This window comes from Lipotes vexillifer, unplaced genomic scaffold (assembly GCF_000442215.2).
Source record: "Lipotes vexillifer unplaced genomic scaffold, Lipotes_vexillifer_v1.1 scaffold534, whole genome shotgun sequence".
Lineage (NCBI taxonomy): Eukaryota > Metazoa > Chordata > Mammalia > Artiodactyla > Lipotidae > Lipotes > Lipotes vexillifer.
Genome location: NW_006787833.1, coordinates 806,220 through 824,696, shown reverse-complemented (window position 1 = coordinate 824,696; position 18,477 = coordinate 806,220). Strand labels below are relative to the sequence as shown.

Below are 18,477 nucleotides of genomic sequence, written 5' to 3'. Positions count from 1 at the left end.
GCGGTACCCTGAAATTGAATGATACTTTCTCCATGGACGTCATGGGACAAGCGGCTACAGTCATTCTTAATCCTATCTTCAGTAACTGATTTGATGAATATTTACTATTGAAATCTCAGAGGTGTAAAATAATCCTCCATGATTTGTTTTTATGACTATCTTCCATCCTTCTGAAAAACTGTAAGACACATTTATTATTTTAAATGGGTAAGGTTGTATCCAACATAGTGAAAAATAATTTTTATCACATTATTCACATATCTTCATTACAGAGAGCAATGTTCGATTCTGGGTTTCATCATGATTCCAAGAACTTGGAGAGAATTGAAAGGGAAGCCAAGGATGAGCAATTCAGCAAATAATGTAAACTTGTGGAATTTAGATTCCGACTGCACTTTTCCTTCAGAGTCATAGATGGAGAGGCAAAGATGCCAGAGGACTAGAAATAGCGGGAAATCCTTTTGGTTGAAATATTTTAATATTGCAGATATGATAAAGCCCTTTCAGTAAAATAGCAAAGGGTTCTAGGGAGAGGGATGTGAATTGGGGGGCAGCTCTGAGTAGCTTGGAGACTGGACTCCCCAGTAGAGGATGATTCCCTGAGAGAGAGAAGCAGGTACTCTTATAGAACTAAGCTCCGCAGAGTGTGAAAGCCAAGGTCTTGTATTATAACACAGGCAAGCAAGGAATCTCACACAACTAAATCGTCTCCTCTGGGGCTTGGCCAATTTGAATAAAATATCAATAAGAACTATTTCAAAAGAACCATTGCCCAGTGCTTTCTAAAATAATGGACTGCAAAATGGGCCTACGTTCTGATTTCTTGAGAAACAACTGAGGAAGCAAAGAAAAGAAATGGTAAGTAGCTGCATAATGCCACTTAAAAAAAAACAAAAAAAACTCAGATTAAATGGACAGGAAATGTGAACTAAGACCTCCAAAACTCAGTTATCATGTTTCTTGGTGGGAAAAAAGGGCAAAAGGAAAAAAATATCTAAAACAAAATTTTCTTCCTTTTTTCTTTTTAGCTTTATATTAAGCGTACCCTGTAAACCAGGACTTTTAAGTTAACGAAGGAGAATTCAGGCAAATATTACGTAGGACTTGCCATGCGGCTGCTCTGGAAATCTAGCCCTATTCCTCTCAGGGCCTTTGAGGCCATCTCTAGAGGACAGTAAACAAAATGCATTTGCATTGGTTCTCGCCCATTTTCTGTGCCAAGGGACTACTCTCTATCCAATTCTTATCAAGAGATACTCTGGGTCTGAGAAAAACTGAGTTTAGAATTTGCCTAGATGTAGGATTTTTTAGTTAAGAATTCTAAACCCCTCATTATCACCAGGGGGAGTCAATGTTATTACCCAAATTTTTAAAAATAAATTTATTTATTTATTTTTGGCTGCATTGGGTCTTCGTCGCTGGGCGCGGGCTTTCTCTAGTTGCGGCGAGTGGGGGCTACTCTTCGTTGCGGTGCGTGGACTTCTCATTGCAGTGGCTTCTCTCGTTGTGGAGCACGGGCTCTAGGCACGCGGGCTCAACAGTTGTGGTACGCAGGCTCAGTAGCTGCAGCATGCAGGCTCTACAGCACAGGCTCAGTAGTTGTGGCACACGGGCTTAGTTGCTCCATGGCATGTGGGATCTTCCTGGACCAGGGCTCGAACCCGTGTCACCTGCATTGGCAGGCGGATTCTTAACCCCTGTGCCACCAGGGAAGCCCCATTACCCAATTTTAATGTGAGCAAAATCAAGGCACAGAAGGCACTGGCTTGTCTTAGGTTACCTCATCTGTTAAATGTTTTCTTTATCTATAAAGTAAAAAAAAAAAAAGAAAAAAAGACCTATAATCCTCCCAGTAACTTGGAGGCATCTACTTGGCCACATGAATAATGAAAACAGAAAAATATACTTTTAGATTGTTCAATATTTGGGAAAATAAAATGAGTATTTATTTGATGACATCTGATTCCAAAATAAGTACTTTGGAAACACTGATGGTTTCTCCCTCATGCTTTCTCCTTATATTTTGTCTATTTTTGCCATTTTGTTTTTGACCAAAGTAACATTTTGAATTTGTCAAATCTCTATTTTATTTCACAACTTTGGAAGACGCTGTTAAGAATACCAAGAGCCATTTTAGTCTTGAGGTAACTTAAAAAAGTCTTGTAAACGTTCAAATGGAATTTTCTTCTATGACTTTTGATTTCCCTGAAATTTTTATAGTTCAGTAGGGATTATATAGGAAACATACATCTGTATTTCATCGAATGACTAGCATTGGAAATGTAATAATAAGGAGAAAGAGAAACTTAGGCCAACATAAAATACCGTAACATAATTTCAGAGCAACTTATTTAGTGGAAAGTAGGTCACTGAACATTTGTAACTTCTCTGCAGGAAGAGCACCAGTGTGTAGGTCAATAACCAATAAACTAGCCTGAATAGTAAAACCTTTCCTAACCAGTTGTCAGTGTTCAGTAAACACAGTGTATGGACAAGCGTGTTTCCCTCTAGTATTCTGTAGCCGGGATCAGTCCATCTTCTTCTTGCTAAATCCACCTTTTGTGCCAATGGCCCACCACAAAAGGCAGATCCAGAACTTTCATCTCCACCCAGGTCAACGCAGGGTCTGCTGGCCGCTTGGGCTCAGAAATACTTAGTCATTTGGACAGAATCTCTCAGAAACAGGTCTATGGCCTATGGCAGCTAGGAAGACCAACGCTCCTGCAGACAGGCTGTGATTTTTCTTGAGAGCTACTCTCACTCAGTTTTATCACAGTACACTGCACAGGAATTCCTCAGGCTCACTTAAGGGGTGGAAGGTGATTTTTACTGTAGCTAGTGGATCTCTAACTTGCTGATGGTATTCCATGAACATCGGCACTAACATGATTAGTGATAAGAATCTAACCACAAAATAAATCTGATTAATGTTGCCCTTTTTAGCAGTCATCATGATTCATTTAATCTAAGCCAGAAAATACTCGCTTAGCAGTTTGAAAATGCTGAGTACATGTAACACTGGAAATTTCACAAGATATTATCATAAGGATATTATCTTATAAAAAGATCAGTCTCTTCAACTAGGTGAGAACGAGCAAATCCATTAGTAAAAAGAAATCACTTAAGGGCTTCCCCGGTGGCGCAGTGGTTGAGAGTCCACCTGCTGATTCAGGGGACGCGGGTTCGTGCCCCGGTCCAGGAAGATCCCACATGCCGCGGAGCGGCTAGGCCCATGAGCCATGGCGCTGAGCCTGCGCGTCCAGAGCCTGTGCTCCGCAACGGGAGAGGCCACAGCAGTGAGAGGCCCGCGTACCGCAAAAAAAAAACAAAAAACAAAAAAGGAAATGCTCTTTTGCTGCCTCCTGTCTGGGATGCTGTCTTCTTGCTGGGGCTCCTCCCATTCTCTGCCCCGGGGAAATTTCACTTGTCTGCTCTGCTGTCACCCAGACTGATCCAATACTTACAAACCCATGGCCTCCTCCTAAGAGTACTAACACTCTCAGGCCCCGACCAGGGATGGAACCCATGCCCACTGCAGTGGAAGGGTGGAATCCTAACCACTGGACCACCCGCCAGGGAAGTCCCAGTACTGACATTCTTTTGGTCTTCTTGTGTTTGGTCGACTTGTGTTAAAGGGCGTGTCTGGAGATCCTGACTGGTGGCAGCAAAAATAACAAAACAATGGTTCACAAGGTATGTTTCTACGGGCATGATCTGACTTTCACAGCTACTATTTTATATCAATACTTTTGTAAAAATTATAGTGATTACCAGATTAAGTAATTTGTACAAAGTCATGTGACTAGTAAGTGGCCAATCTGGCATTGAGACTGGTCCTAAAATACTGCGCCTGCCCTACCCCACCCCAGGTCAGGTAGTCTAGAGTATGCTCGCCCCTTTACCCCACCTGTCAACTAAACTCAGGGAGCTACTGTGCGGTGTCAGTATAGGTTCCCTTCTAATAATACATGTACCATTGGTATAGGCAGTGCTTTCTGTGGCTATATTATATAGTACATTCACCAGCATCTCCTTTTTCAGTCTAAATAATATTGGCATATGATATTCTTGTGTTTATGCAATTTAGTGAGGACAAATGCACATATAAATGCACAATCCAAGCCACATGTTTTTCCCCTGCTATTAAGATAACTTTTTCACTCAATATCAAAAAACAAACACCCCAATCAAAAAATGGGAAGAAGACCTAAACAGAGATTGCCCCAATGAAGACATACAAATGGCCAATAGGCACTTGAAAAACTGCTCAACATCGATAATTATTAGAGAAATGTGATTCAAAACCACCATGAGGTATCACCTCACATTGGTCAGAATGGCCATCATCAAAAAGTCTACAAATAATAATGTTTGAGAGGGTGTCGAAAACAGGGAACCCTCCTACACTGTTGGTGGAAATGTAAATTGGTGCAGCCACTATGGAGAACAGTACGGCGGTTCCTTAAAAAACTAAAAATAGAGTTACCATATGATCCACGGATCCCACTCCTGGGCATATAGTTCCTGGAGAAAACTATAATTTGAAAAGATACATGCACCCCAATGTTCATTGCAGCACTATTTACAACAGTCAAGACATGGAAGCACCCTATAGGTCCACTGACAGATGAATGGGTAAAGAAGATGTGAGATATACAGACACACACACACACACACACTGGAATATTACTCAGCCATAAAGAAAGAATGAAATACTGCCATTTGCAGCAATATGGATGGACCTAGAGACTATCATACTAAATGAAGTAAGTCAGACAGAGCAAGACAAATATCATATGGCAGCACTTAGACGTGGAATGTAAAAATTAACACAAATGAACTTATTTACAAAACAGAGACAGACTCAGAGACAGAGAAAACAAACTTAGGGTTACCAAAAGGGAAAAGTCGGGGGAGGGATAAATTAGGAGTTCGGGAGTAACATATACACACTACTGTATATAAAACAGGTAACCAACAGGGCCTACCATATAGCACAGGGAACTGTACTCAATATTCTGTAATAACCTAAAAGGCAAAAGAATCTGAAAAAGAATAGATATCTGTATGTATAACTGAATCACTGTGCTGTACACCTGAAACTAACACAACATTGTAAACCAACTATACTTCAATAAAAATTAAAATAAAAAAATACAATAAAATAGCATTCCCTTAACTATAAGATAATAGAAAAGATATAAAGAAGAAAATAAATATCACCTATAAATCTATGACACGGTAGTAACAACTCTTTAACTACCAGTTAATCTTGCAGATTTTATTCACACAGTTTATTTTAAATAAAAAAATAGGATCTCTTCTATAAACTGTTTTACCTTCCCTTAATACTTTACATATCATGAACATCTTCTTATATTGCTGGAATTTTGTGTTAGCAAATGCTGAGAAGATTATACTTTACCTCATAGTGCATTCGTACAGTGACAAACATCAGTTCATACCTGGCATTTTCCAGCAAACACATTCCAAAAACTACAATATGTAGAGATGTAGGAAAAGGAGGTCACAGAAAGTGCTTCCAGTGAGAGAGACTTTGTATAATTCATCAACCTATGAGTACTGATGATGTGTCATTTTTATTTTTATGAAACATAAATTTCCTGGATGCTGAATATTGTAGAACACTTTGCTAAGTTTAACTTTTCACTGCCATGGGAGACCAACCCAGATAGAAAGAAATTTTGGTTGGGCAGATGAAGCTTGGCAAACGTACAGGTTAACTGTAATTTAGAAATGAAAAGTCAATTCGTGAAAAATATTAAAATGACTGAGTGGTTGGAGATGCCCATCCACTTGAAGGGAACTTTTCTCTGCCATATGATACCACCTGGGTAAACATCGAGCTGTGTCCAGTGTAGTCAGAACCCAGCCCAGACCAGCAGCTCCACTGTCCCCTTCACCAACAGGCAGGGAATGAACCCGGAGGGGCACTGTGGTTAGGGATTTCCCAGTCCCTGTGGTACTGATGAAGATGAAAATGAAAGAGAAGATGAGAGAGTATCCCACCGTCACATTTAATGAAAGTAGAACACAAATATTTATTAATTTTATTAATTCATTCACTCAACATTTATGGAGCACCTGCTTTGACTCAGAAGTGAAGCTTCTCTTGCTAGTTTATAGTGTGTGTGTGTGTGTGTGTGTGTGTGTGTGTGTGTGTGTGACTGTGTGAAGGCACCTGTACATGTGTAGAATAAATGCAAATGAATAAATGAGAAACTATGATTAACATGTAATAGATTTCAGACTTATTTTCTTTAGGCTGTTTACGTGATGCTCATGTTCTTAAAGCTCTTGCATTATTTTTTAACCTCTGGATGGAATGTATAGGATGATACTTGTGTTCTTAAAATACTGGATGGAGTTTTAATCAAGTTTACATCAACTCCACTCTGCAACATTTTTAATATGTTCCTCAAATGGTGATTTTAGACAATCTCTGCCTCCGCTTATCACTCATTCATTTATTAAGAACCAATTGTAACTTAGATAAGAATAAACTTACCTTCCAGATGGAAAGACACAAAAGTCAAGAGGACCAGGGACAGAGGACTGGCCTCTATGATGTAGGTGCAGTTCATGTTGTTGTCATATTGCTTTGGGTAGTTTGGAGAAACAATGTAACCTGAAGGATTAGTGAAGTTCCTTCCACATCCTAAGTGGGAAGAAAAAGCCACTATTAGAACATTTGTTCTCCCAGACAGCATCTCTTTATCAGTGAGGGAAAGCCTCAACTTTCCTAAGCTCTCTAGAAACATATTCTCTGAGCTACTCCAAATGGAAGTAACAATAACTAAAAGAATGGAGCTCTGATTTAAAAATAAATATGCAAAATCAGAATATTATATAGTTTTTAGAAAAATGATGCAGAGTTTTGGGCTAAGTAGAAATTTTACCACAAATCCATTGCAAATCACTTAATTTTAAGATATTTAAGGAAGAATAACTTAGCAAAGATGGAAGAGGATTCATGTAGCTAAAGAAATAAAACTAACGAAAAGTGATCTGTACCAGACCAATGCACTTAACAGTTTTAAAACATCTTATTATATTATAGAAAAATATGTTCTTTTCATTACCATTGTAATATGGCTATATAACTAATACCTGCTTTATAAAAATGGTTGAATTTACTAATCCCGATTCAAAAGTCTCACATGATTCCCAGGTGTCAGAAATGAAGAGAACTACCTTTTTACCACTAAAATGACATTTGTTTTTATCTAAGCACTAACTAGTTAATCCACACACTCCCTATCACATAGATAGAAAATATCAGTATCCTTTTAAACTGATATTAAAACACACACATACACAGACACAACGAACCAAGTGAAGACCTAAAATTAGGTCTGCGGTGGTCTTTTGTTACTGCCTTTACACCACCCACTTGTTCATGTCTGAAATACCTGTTCACTGCATTATTTCCTCTGATTCCTTTCGTCAAACTTTTTCCTAAACAGTGGCTTGCAAATAGTTGCTACTTGATTTAATTCAGCCAACAAGCACACACACCACTGTGTGTCAGACTTGAAAACTACATGTCCCACTCTTCTACCTGGTGATAGTCATCAGAGAAGGAAGGGGAAAACCCGAAGAAAGCAGCCCCCAAGGTTGACTGAGCGTGAGAATCCCCTGGGTGAGAGCTCACACAGGTAAGTCCCTAGCCAGGGAAGTTCTGCATTCCCATAGGCCTGGGGGGAAGACCGTGTTTATACAGCCCCAGGTGAGTTCCAGGCAGGCAGGCAGGCAATGCGCTTCAGGCCCGGCCTGCTGATTGTCTACTAATTACAGCCTCCTGGGCTTCTGCCCAATTCCTGCTCCGGTGCAGATTTTAGGGTTAATTTCAGACATTAGTGACGGGCACTCAGGCCTTCTACATCATTTCTCTACTGACCTACGGTCGGATTCAGTTCCATTCTTGCTGATCTGGAAGGAAGGGTGCACTCAGGATTAGCTGGCCCACCCAGACCTTCCCCATGGACCTCCAGACCAGCCAACCCTGGAGCAGACCACTTCTCCCCAAGCCTGCCTTCCAAGGCCCCCTGGGTTTGGTTTTCAGTGCTACTTACGGCTAACGAAGGATGCAGAGAAGCCCTGAGCTGGGACCTCCTGAGACTGGAACACAGCAGTGAAGGCGTTTCTGGGTGTGATGACGGGACCCGGGGCCACGTTCCCGCAGCTCGAGGCTAACAGGGCCTGGTCGGCCTCCTGAGTGCCTGCCCACACCTGGCAAACCAGAAACATGACTTAGCGCTCCAGGTTTTCCCTCGTCAATGTTTAATTTGTGCTCAGGCTGGAAAATAATAGCACTCAGGTGTATACAGACTAAACATAATAGTAAATAAAACACACAAATCTGCAATATTTTCTTTTGAGAACCATTTCTTTAGGCTGCTTTTTTATAGTATAGCCCACTCATGACTCTTGCAAGGAGACTGTTCATTTTTGTGTATCTGGGCAGTGATTTAAAAAAACAAAAAAACAACCCTCAATCACTACCCAGTTTCCTCTTGCTTTTTCCTAGTTGACCTGATCTAGCTCAACTTGCTACGTGCCGGGGGAAACAGAGCAGCATGTGTGCTACTGTGGGGTTTACCATTTGTCCTGGATGGCTGGCAAATTGTGCGTTGCAAGTAGAGAAGATTTACCAAGCAAGAAGCCCATGGGAAGAAAGTGGATATGAATTCCAGGTCTACATGTAATTGGCATGAATTGGGATAAATCATGGAAGACTTCCTGGCACTGTTGAATTTTAAGGTTCATTTTGAAGAAAGGATGAGATTCAGTCTCTCTGCAATTCACTAAAGACTGCGTCACCAACTCCCAGGTAGACCCTGGCCACTTTACAAGAAGCAAATGATGATACGCTCATTTGAGAAATAGCTGCTGGGGAACAGATTGTGAGGATCAAAATCCCAACTTTGATCAAAACAATCCTAGACCAGCCTAGGGAAGGATATTAATCATAGAATCACGTTTAAATGCAAATTCCAACTGTGAAAGGAGCTGCTGTGGAGCTGCAGAGTGTGTTGGAAGGGCTTTGCCTGACTTCAAGAGAGGCCGGAAGAAGCCCCAGGGGCAGGAAGGGGCAGGGCTAGTTCAAACAGAGCGAAACCTGAGTCAGGAGTGAGGCGGGGCTGCAGTCAGCGCAAGCCCCGTGGCATGTCAGGGGTCCGGGTCACATCCTGAACGTGGCAAGGGGCCTCCAGGAGGCTTGAAGCTCAAAGCGGAGATGAGAAGGAAAAGAGAGGATGCTGGGAGATCAGCCAGGAGGCTGTGCAGTAGTTCAGGCAAGAGATCATGGTATCTACAGTGTTGAGTCACTCAAGGAAAATAGTGGTATTAGGTAATAAATGCACATTATTGGGGGGAAAGGACGGTTAAACTTGTTTAACCAGTGAGTCTCAACCGGGAGCAATTTTGCCCTTCCTGGGGGCATTTGGTGATGTCTGCCAGTGTTTTCAATTGTCACATTTGGTGTGGGCGTGGCACGTAGTGGGCAGGAGCCAGCGGTGCTGCTGCGTGCCCTATGATGCCCCTCGCCAAACCCCCAACTAAGAATTATCTAGCCCGGGAAGGCAAGAAGGTAATTGGGTTTGGATTAGTCTTACTTAACTGTTCAACATTCCCTTCACATCAAATTACTCATTCTGAACATATCACTCTCAGGACTATTCCTCAAACAAAGCAATCACACACCAAGCCGTTACAAACGTTTCTATTAGCAAATCAGCGCAGGGGAAGAGGTGTGAGGTAACGCCAGTTCAGGGCACCATCAGCTCTTTAAAGTCGTATCATTTCAATTGATTCTCAAACACTGCGAATCCTGCTGTTAATCATCTTACTGAAGTCCAGTTATATTTGCCATTTATGAGATATGGGAGGTGCCTGGGACTGGAACAAAAGCAAAGATATTCTGCCAAATCAAAAGATTAAAGAAAGGTCAGGGGGGCTTCCCTGGTGGCGCAGTGGTTGGGAGTCCGCCTGCCGATGCAGGGGTCACGGGTTCGTGCCCCGGTCCAGGAAGATCCCACATGCCGTGGAGCGGCTGGGCCCGTGCGCCATGGCCGCTGAGCCTGTGCATCCGGAGCCTGTGCTCCGCAACGGGAGCGGCCACAGCAGTGAGAGGCTCGTGTACCGCAAAAAAACAAAATAAAACAAACAACAACAACAAAAAGGTCAGGAAAGAAGTGCACACCCCCTATTTTCCCTAATATCCCCTTTATGTCCCCGGACCCCCTGCCTTTAAATACAGAAGTTTTCTAACCACATTCTGTTAAATTGTAAACATGACTTACTGAGAGAGAGATCTGCATATGCTATTTTTACAAACATCACTCAAGAGGTGAAGTGATAAGAGCTAAAACTTTTAGGATAGAATCTCCAGTTCTTTAACAAAGAACTTCAAGAATGCTCACGGCCTTATACTTTGCTGAAGCCATTAATTATGGATCTGACATCTCTACCTTGTGGCTCAAGAACACGGGTGTTATAATGATAATAATGGTAAAGAGTTGTTACATATTCATCAATACCTGTCAGTCAAGATCTCATTTCATTGGTTCTAGGATCTAGAACTCATTTAAATGATATTGGACCTACAAAATGTTACAAAACTGTCAAAAACTTTGACGTTTCTTAAGGTTTGTACAATTCAGCCTGGCTTCAGGTGACATTTTATCACTCAAGCAATTTAAAAAGAACGTTTACTGAGTATCTGCAGATTCACACGCAGTTGTAAGATACAGAGAAATCCCCTGTACCCATTTCCCAGATTCCTCCAACAACGACAGCTTGTAAAACTGTAATATAATATCACAACCAGGACGCTGACTTGACACAGTCGACCCATCTTACTCAGTTTCCCAGGCTCACGCACGTGTGTGTGTATTCGGTTACATACAAGCTTATACCACCACATTCAAGACACCAAGCAGCTCCAACACCAAGGTTCCCTAGAGTTGCCCTTTTATAGCCACACACGACTCATTCCCACACTCACATCTTGCTAACCTCTGGTAGTCTGTCCTCCGTTTCTAAGCATTGTCATTTTAAAAATATTATGTAAATGGAACAATAGAGTATGTAACCTTTCGGGATTGGCTTTTTTCACTTGGTTTAATTCCCTGGTGATTTGTTCAGATCGTTAGCCTGTCAAAAGTTTATTTCTACCGAGGAGTTGTACTCCACGGTACGGAGGTACCAGAGTTCACTGAACTATTCACCTGTTGAAGGACATGTGCAGTCTTCGTCTACTGCCTATAAAGCTGCTATGAACATGTGTGCACAGGTTTTTGTGCAGACATAGTTTACATTACTCTGGGATAAATGCCCAGGAGTATACTTGCTGGATCTTATGGTAAGTGCACGTTTAGTTTTATAAGAAACTGCCAAACTATTTTTCAGAGTGGTGTGCCATTTTACGTTCCCACTGGCAATGAATAAGTGATACAGCTTCGCTGCAGGCTTGGCAGGATTCGGTGCTGTCGCTGTTTTTATTCTGGGCAGTCTGACAGGTGTGTGGCAATCATTGTGGTTTTAAGTCTCATTTTTCCTAATGGCTGTATAGTGATGTTGAACATCTTTTCGTATGTTTATTCACCACCCGAATATCCTCTTCGGTGAAATATCTGTTCATATCTTTTGCCCATATTCTAGTTGGACTCTGTATTTTTACTGTTGGGTGTGAGAGTTCTGTCTATACTTTAGATAGTAGTCTGTTGTCAGGTAAGTGCTTTGGAAATCTTTTCTCCCAGTTTGTAGCTTGTCTTTTCATCTCTTTACAGAGGAAAATATTTTTAATTTTGATATGGTAAAATTTATTAATTTTTCCTTTTACGGATTATTCTTTTGATGTTTAGTCTAAGAACTTTTCATCTATCTCTAGGTCCCAAAGATTTTCTGTTCTTTTTCTCCTCAAAGTTTATAGCTGTATATTTATATTTAGGTTAATGGTCTATTTTGAGTTTTTTTTTTTTTTTTTTAAGTACGCGGGCCTTTTTTTTTTTTTTTTTGCAGTACGCGGGCCTCTCACCGTTGCGGCCTCTCCTATTGCAGAGCACAGGCTCCGGACACGCAGGCTCAGCGGCCATGGCTCACGGGCCCAGCCACCCAGCCACTCCGCGGCATGTGGGATCTTCCCGGACCAGGGCACGAACCCGCGTCCCCTGCATCGGCAGGCGGACTCTCAACCACTGTGCCACCAGGGAAGCCCTATTTTGAGTGAATTTTTGTATAAGGTTTGAGGTTAAGGGCTGCTTGCTGGAGCTGGGCCCCTCTTGCCTGTCTTGTTTACCCACCTCAGTATCTCTTGGCAAAAACTGGAGTCTCAGGCCCAGCAGCGAAAGAGTGTGTTTCCCAGGCCACTGAGTTTTGTCAGAGTTCCAGATGGATCCCACCCGCCAGTGGTTCAGCCTTGCCTGCCGTCAGAGGGATTCCCATTCCATCCAGAGGAGAAACGGGACTGAATAACTTTTCACATTCCATTTTTACAACTGAAGAACTTGAAAGACTTTACTTTGTCTATATATTTGATGTTGACTCAATTCCTGAGAGAGTTCATTTGTTTCATGAAAAAAGCAATTAGGAAAAGTGTATACGATGTTTTGTTTTACATGTATTATATACAAGTCTAGGATTTTTATTGAAACAGCATGCATGGATCAGTTAGATATAAAACATAATTTGAGAGATTATGCAAAATAATAACAACATCGACAATACAATCCACTTCTACTCATTAGGTGGTTTTATATTCCAAGTACTGAGCACTATTTATGTTATTATATCATGTTACCTCTAATGCTTAAAACAGTTCTACTAAAGTAGGAATTACTCTCTTCATTTTACAGCTGAGTAATTTAAAGCCCAAATGTGTAATTGGCTCATAGAGGAACATTCAGGTGGTAAATGCAAGAGATGCGGAGTCCAGGCGAATGTTCTTTCCCCTAAAAGGAGTATGTCCTCTTAGCGATAGAACATGAGATATAAAATAGCACAGATGGAATGAATTTGTAATACAGTTATCACGGTCATAAGTTAATGAATAGTGATGTCAGTGCCACAGGAGCAGTATTTACAACTGGAGAGGAAGAGAGCCTTACTGACTGACCCATGGTCATGATTTTACATGGATGGGTCCCTCACGGTCTGGTCAGCTTGTGGGCGTTTAAGGCTCAGGTGAAGGCTGGCACTAGTGCATGTCTAGCCTTCTGCAATTTTTATAGGATGCTCTAAATGTTGCCTGTCATGGTGACTTTGATTCATTTTGTCCTTGAGGGTCTATTAGAAAGAAAGAAAAAAGAAAAGAAAGAGAAAACAAGAAAGAAAGAGAGAGAGAGAGGGAGGGAGGGAGGGAGGGAGGAAGGAGGAAAGAAAGAAAGAAAGAAAGAGAGAGAGAGAGAGAGAGAGAGAGAGAGAGAGAGAGAGAGGAAGAAAGAAATCTGCCCTTCTCTCTTTAGTTTCTGTAGAAAGGAAGAACCGTAAATGCTCCTGAGAATTTAGTAAGGCGAGACAATCTCCTAAATTAAGTGTCTTTGTTTACGTATTAGCGGATGGAAGTCACAGGGCAATGTGCGTTGTGGTCCAAATTTAACTCCTAGTGGCTGAGGTTTCTCACTGTTTCATTCAAGAATCCAAGCAGCAAAACTGTCCTTCCCCTCCTTTGAGAGGCAGTGAGTCATTTCTAGTCTAAACGTTTATGTTCCTGCAACCAGCTTGGCTCCAATTAAATATACAAGTGCACTGACCTTCACAAAGCTGTTCCGACACTGTCCGTCCCCACTGGGGATGAGGAAGTTGTTGTCAAAGCTGAGTTCCAAGTGTTTACTTTGGTGAGTAATGACTGTCCAGGAACATCTGACGTTCTCGGGAAAATTCTGAGGCCAGTGGGGGGATCTGATTGTACCGTTGTCTAAATGAAGCATTCCACCACAACCTGAAACATTGTCATGGAAAAAGTCATTACCTTGTGATGAAAATAACAATTTTGGTAATTGAAGACTTCTGGAGAGGACACATTTCTAAATGTGAGATATCAGTGCATCTTTCCTTACATATGAGTCTCTGACCTTCGGGGCAGGTCCACAACAAGGACTCTCAGCAAATGGAAGGTCACTGAAGGCACAGGAGGCTACAGCTCTTACTGTTTCGTTACACCTATACTGAACTCGCCTGAGACCATGAATCCTTGCCGTGAAGAGGACAGACTTCTATCCTGTCTTCAAACAAGAGCAATAATTTTTACTCCCCTTGAGGCTATGTAGTATTTGTGGCCCAACAATCTCAAGCTTTTTATTTTATTGCCACTAACACATGAGAATACAAGTCTATACTCATCTGCAATTTTACACTAACATCCTGGACGGGAGAAAAGGATTTTGAGGAGGGGAAAATCTTCCATTATGCAACCTGGTTCATTCATATTGAAATGCCGATGGATGAACAATAAATTACAGGGATTGAAAGAAAGAAAAATCTAGAACTGTTCTGTAATATTAAAGTATGTTCTTAAGAGATGGCAAAAGAAAAAAAAGTATTCCCTGTATCTTTTGCTTTTAAACCCTTGGAAAACCTGTGGTTCATCTCAGCTCCCCTCTGCTTCAGCAGCACTAGGAGAGCTCCCCAGACACCCTGACTCTTCTAGAAATAACTGCCCTGTGTGATGTTGCAAGAGTATGATGAGATCCTGACAAAAGTGTCCAATGCAAGGCTTATACTTTCTGGGAATTTCCATGAAATGAAATTTCCGTGAAATGTCATAGTTTGCAGGCACAACAAGTAATCTTTTGAAATAGAATCGATCATGTTTTGCCCCATACAGAGCATTCATTCTAAGTCACAAATCTTATCTTGTCACTTTGCTGCTCAGAACTCTTCAAATAGCTCCCCACTGCTCGAGGGATAATATAGAAGCCAAGGCTCTCCAGGATGTGGACTACTTATTTTCCTGCCCTCAGCTCACCACTCAGCATTCTGCCTCCATGGTCCAAATATGTTAAACTACTTGTGATTCCAACACATATTTTCTACTACTTGTGATTCCCTAGTTGTACCATGGCCCTTTGCCTGTGGAGACAGCACGGTGAAGTATTAAGATCAAAGTTTCCGGGCTCTGCTGTCTTCATTCAAATCTTGACTACGCTGATCGTCAGCTCCACGAGCTGGGCAAATTATCCACCCATTTCTCCTGTTTCCACCCATGCAAGTGGAGAAAATGTGCACTGATACTGTGTCTTCCTTACAAGGTTGCTTCATGAGATGTCATGTGTAAACATTTAGAATTGAGCCTGACAGAGAGTAGGTACAAAATGTATACTTGTTGGGCTAGTTAATGAATTTTAAAAATACATTGATGATAAAAAGACAGTAAGCGCAGAGAATGTTTCTTCCTTTTACCCAAAGTCTCTGTGTTCCATGTAGCATAAAAGCCACCATTTTGCACCGAATGGTCCGTGTTAAAAATCACCACCAGCTGGTTGGAACCCGACTGGATTGTCCTGGGGTTTGAACTTCCACAGTAGTGTCCTATGATGGGTGATCCGGGGGAACCACCGTTTCTGACTGTGACAGCATCCCAAGCACAGGTTGAATGGGCTTCAATGTCAAAATCACTGAATGTCAGCTGCAGGAGAAAAGGGAAGAAATGAGGAAACACTCTGAGCTGTTAAGTGAGCCTATCTACGTAGAGTTCGACTGAAGTCCTTACACACCCTTTTATTTTGTTTTAATTTATATAACTTTGTATTTATGTCTCTTATTTCATTCTCCCTTGTCCTCCTCTATTTTTTTCTTATTGAAGTTTCTCTTGGAAATTTTGAGAAGGGATATTTCTCCCAGAACGGGAGTCATTAGGGTCATCCTCAGTCCCCCTGGGCTGGGATGGCAACTTGTATCAAGAACATAAATACATCTCTTTTCTGGATGGGGAACTGTCTTCCATAGAGAGTTTCTCCTGTGCTTGAAACAGAATGAAAGATATTTCATTCTTCATTAGTTGTAAACTTGTAGATGCCAATGTATATACGCTAATCAGAGAATTTTAGGGAGAAGATGACCTGGATCAAAGCCTATTCTAATCACTTGCTTATTAAAAGAACTCTGTTTCCACACAGGACATGGTACTTTTGCTGTATAATTTCAGAATTATTTTACCCACTAATCAAAACTCACAGTGATGGTGTGGCCTTGTGGGGCTTCCAACAACCAAGAACAGTGAGTCAAACTGTCGTAAGAGGCTGGATAGTTGGGGCTTGAGATCACTCCACTCTCACCTATCTGTACTCCACCACAGTCTGAAATTAGATTGTAAACTTCTAAATAAGAAAGGAAAAAAACCACCAAATTCTGTAAAGCCAAAGTAAATACTACTTATAGCCATCGTACTTTATGATTTAAAAAAAGGACAATAAATGAATAAATAGATGAAATTGTATGAAAGCACAAAGTAAAACTAGATGGAAGATTAGAAATAAACAGAATCCCATATAGTGCTAATCAAATGGAATCACACAGTGAAGGAAGGCTCAAGTTTGATACAAAGGAGAAGGAAGATTATCTGAACCATAAATGGAGAATAATTGGGTGAGCACAGAACTGACAGTAAATGCACTAGGGACAAAGGAAAGGACATTGCCTTTCTTAAAAACACTAGGCCTGTGAAAATAAATGTAAGCTTGAAGAATATGATGAGTACCATGACTAGAGACTTTGCTGTTCGACAGCAAGCACATATACTGTAATCAGCTATCAAAGTGTACATTAGTATAGCAAGTTGAAACATGGATACATTTCTAAAGCATGGTATGGTCTGATGTTCCACACAAATAATACTGCTTCCTGAAATCTGACTCTTTTCTTTCAATCTGATAAAGAAAAACCAGCTGGCAACATGGTTGACTGAATAGATAATCAATCTCACTCTTTTCTCCAACCAACCATTTGGTTATAACACAAAGAAATGTTAAATAAAATTATAACCAAAATATATTTGATTCATAGCCCAACTTAATGGAAAGAAAGGAGATCTCTAAGAACTATAAACAATAAATGTACTCAAATTCCAAAGGGTATCTTAAACTGAGAGTGTGTCGGTCTAAGAGTATATAGAATCAAGATGTGGGCCCCAGGAGTTGCGGTTTGAGGTTTGATGATCAGGCAAAAAGAGAACATATGGCCTTGGACCTCCACAAAAGCAAGGGCTTTTACATAAAGTTCGGAATCTAAAAGGACTGCCATATTAATGAAATGGACTAGAAAAACTCTAATGGCCCAGAGAAGCAGCAAGGAGGAGTACTGTCTGTCTTGGGCTGAATTTTCAGGTACAAACTGAATGTCACAGATACAAATCTAGCACAAAACATTAGCAAATTATGTTTAGTAATATGTCCAAAATATTCATGATGGCCAAGTAGGGTCTATCCCATAAATGAAAGGATGGTTTAACAAGAGAAAAATCTTTTAATACAATTTTTCACATTAATACATTAAAGTAGGAAAAAATAGGATCATCTCAATAGATGCAGAAAACACATTTGCCAAAATCTGACAGTAAAAAAAAAAAAAACAAAAAAAAAACAAAACTTTTTGTACACCATGAATTGAAGAGACTTCCTTTAATGTGATAAGGAGTACTTCTTGGAAACCTACAAGAAACCAGTATATTTAACAATGAAATGTTACAGGCATTCACATTAAGGTCAGAAACAAGATGCTGTCATCCCTTGCATTTGACATTATGATGGTGGCCTTAGCTAGTGAAATAAGACAAGAAAAAGGAATCAAGAATTGGGATTGAAAGAGAAAAATTGCTATCAATTTGCAGAAGATATGATTGTTTACACAGAAAAACCAGAGGTAATTTATAGACAAAATACTAAAACTAATGAGAGTCTAGCAAGATCTGTGGGCTAAAGATTGATGTATTAAAATTTTAAAATTCCTAGATATAGGCAACAGCCAGCTAGAAAGTATAATTAAAAATGACTCATTGACACTACCAACAAAACCAATAAATAAACCTAGAAATACATCTAACAAAATATATGCAAGATCTTTATGGAAAATGTCATTAAAAAATTTATGTATTATGTTATTGCCAGCGTTGGAGAGCTTATCAGAAGTCTTACCTGTAAAGGAATACTGTGCATGGAATCCAACATGTTCTATACGTTCATTGGTGACAAAGTGTATCCATACCTGAGGATAAGGTATAACCAGTGGCATCCTAGGTTCTGAAGCTCCACAAAGTCTCCATATCGGAAGCCCATCAGCATTACCTGAGCAGAATAACACACCAGTGTCACCATATATATATCTTTTGAAAAATATATCCAGTGAATTCAGTAGGAACAAATAATTTTAAAAAATTTAAGCTATTACACTGATGCACATTTAAATTCTGGTTTAATAGCAGACATTTCACAAATCTCCTTTCTATCTTTCTCAACTACA

General features: G+C 40.5%; 1 protein-coding gene across 1 annotated transcript in view; it reads right to left on the bottom strand.

Annotated features, from left to right (window-relative positions):
- Positions 1-18,477, bottom strand: part of CUBN (cubilin) — a 273,447-nt gene that overhangs the window by 56,449 nt on the left and 198,521 nt on the right. Inside the window, exons 51-56 of the mRNA XM_007460874.1 lie at positions 18,153-18,302; positions 16,198-16,319; positions 15,424-15,649; positions 13,776-13,963; positions 8,097-8,253; positions 6,530-6,679 (exon numbers count right to left, since the gene is read on the bottom strand). Of these exons, the coding sequence (XP_007460936.1) occupies positions 6,530-6,679; positions 8,097-8,253; positions 13,776-13,963; positions 15,424-15,649; positions 16,198-16,319; positions 18,153-18,302 (993 nt within the window). The remainder of the gene's footprint in view (positions 1-6,529; positions 6,680-8,096; positions 8,254-13,775; positions 13,964-15,423; positions 15,650-16,197; positions 16,320-18,152; positions 18,303-18,477) is intronic.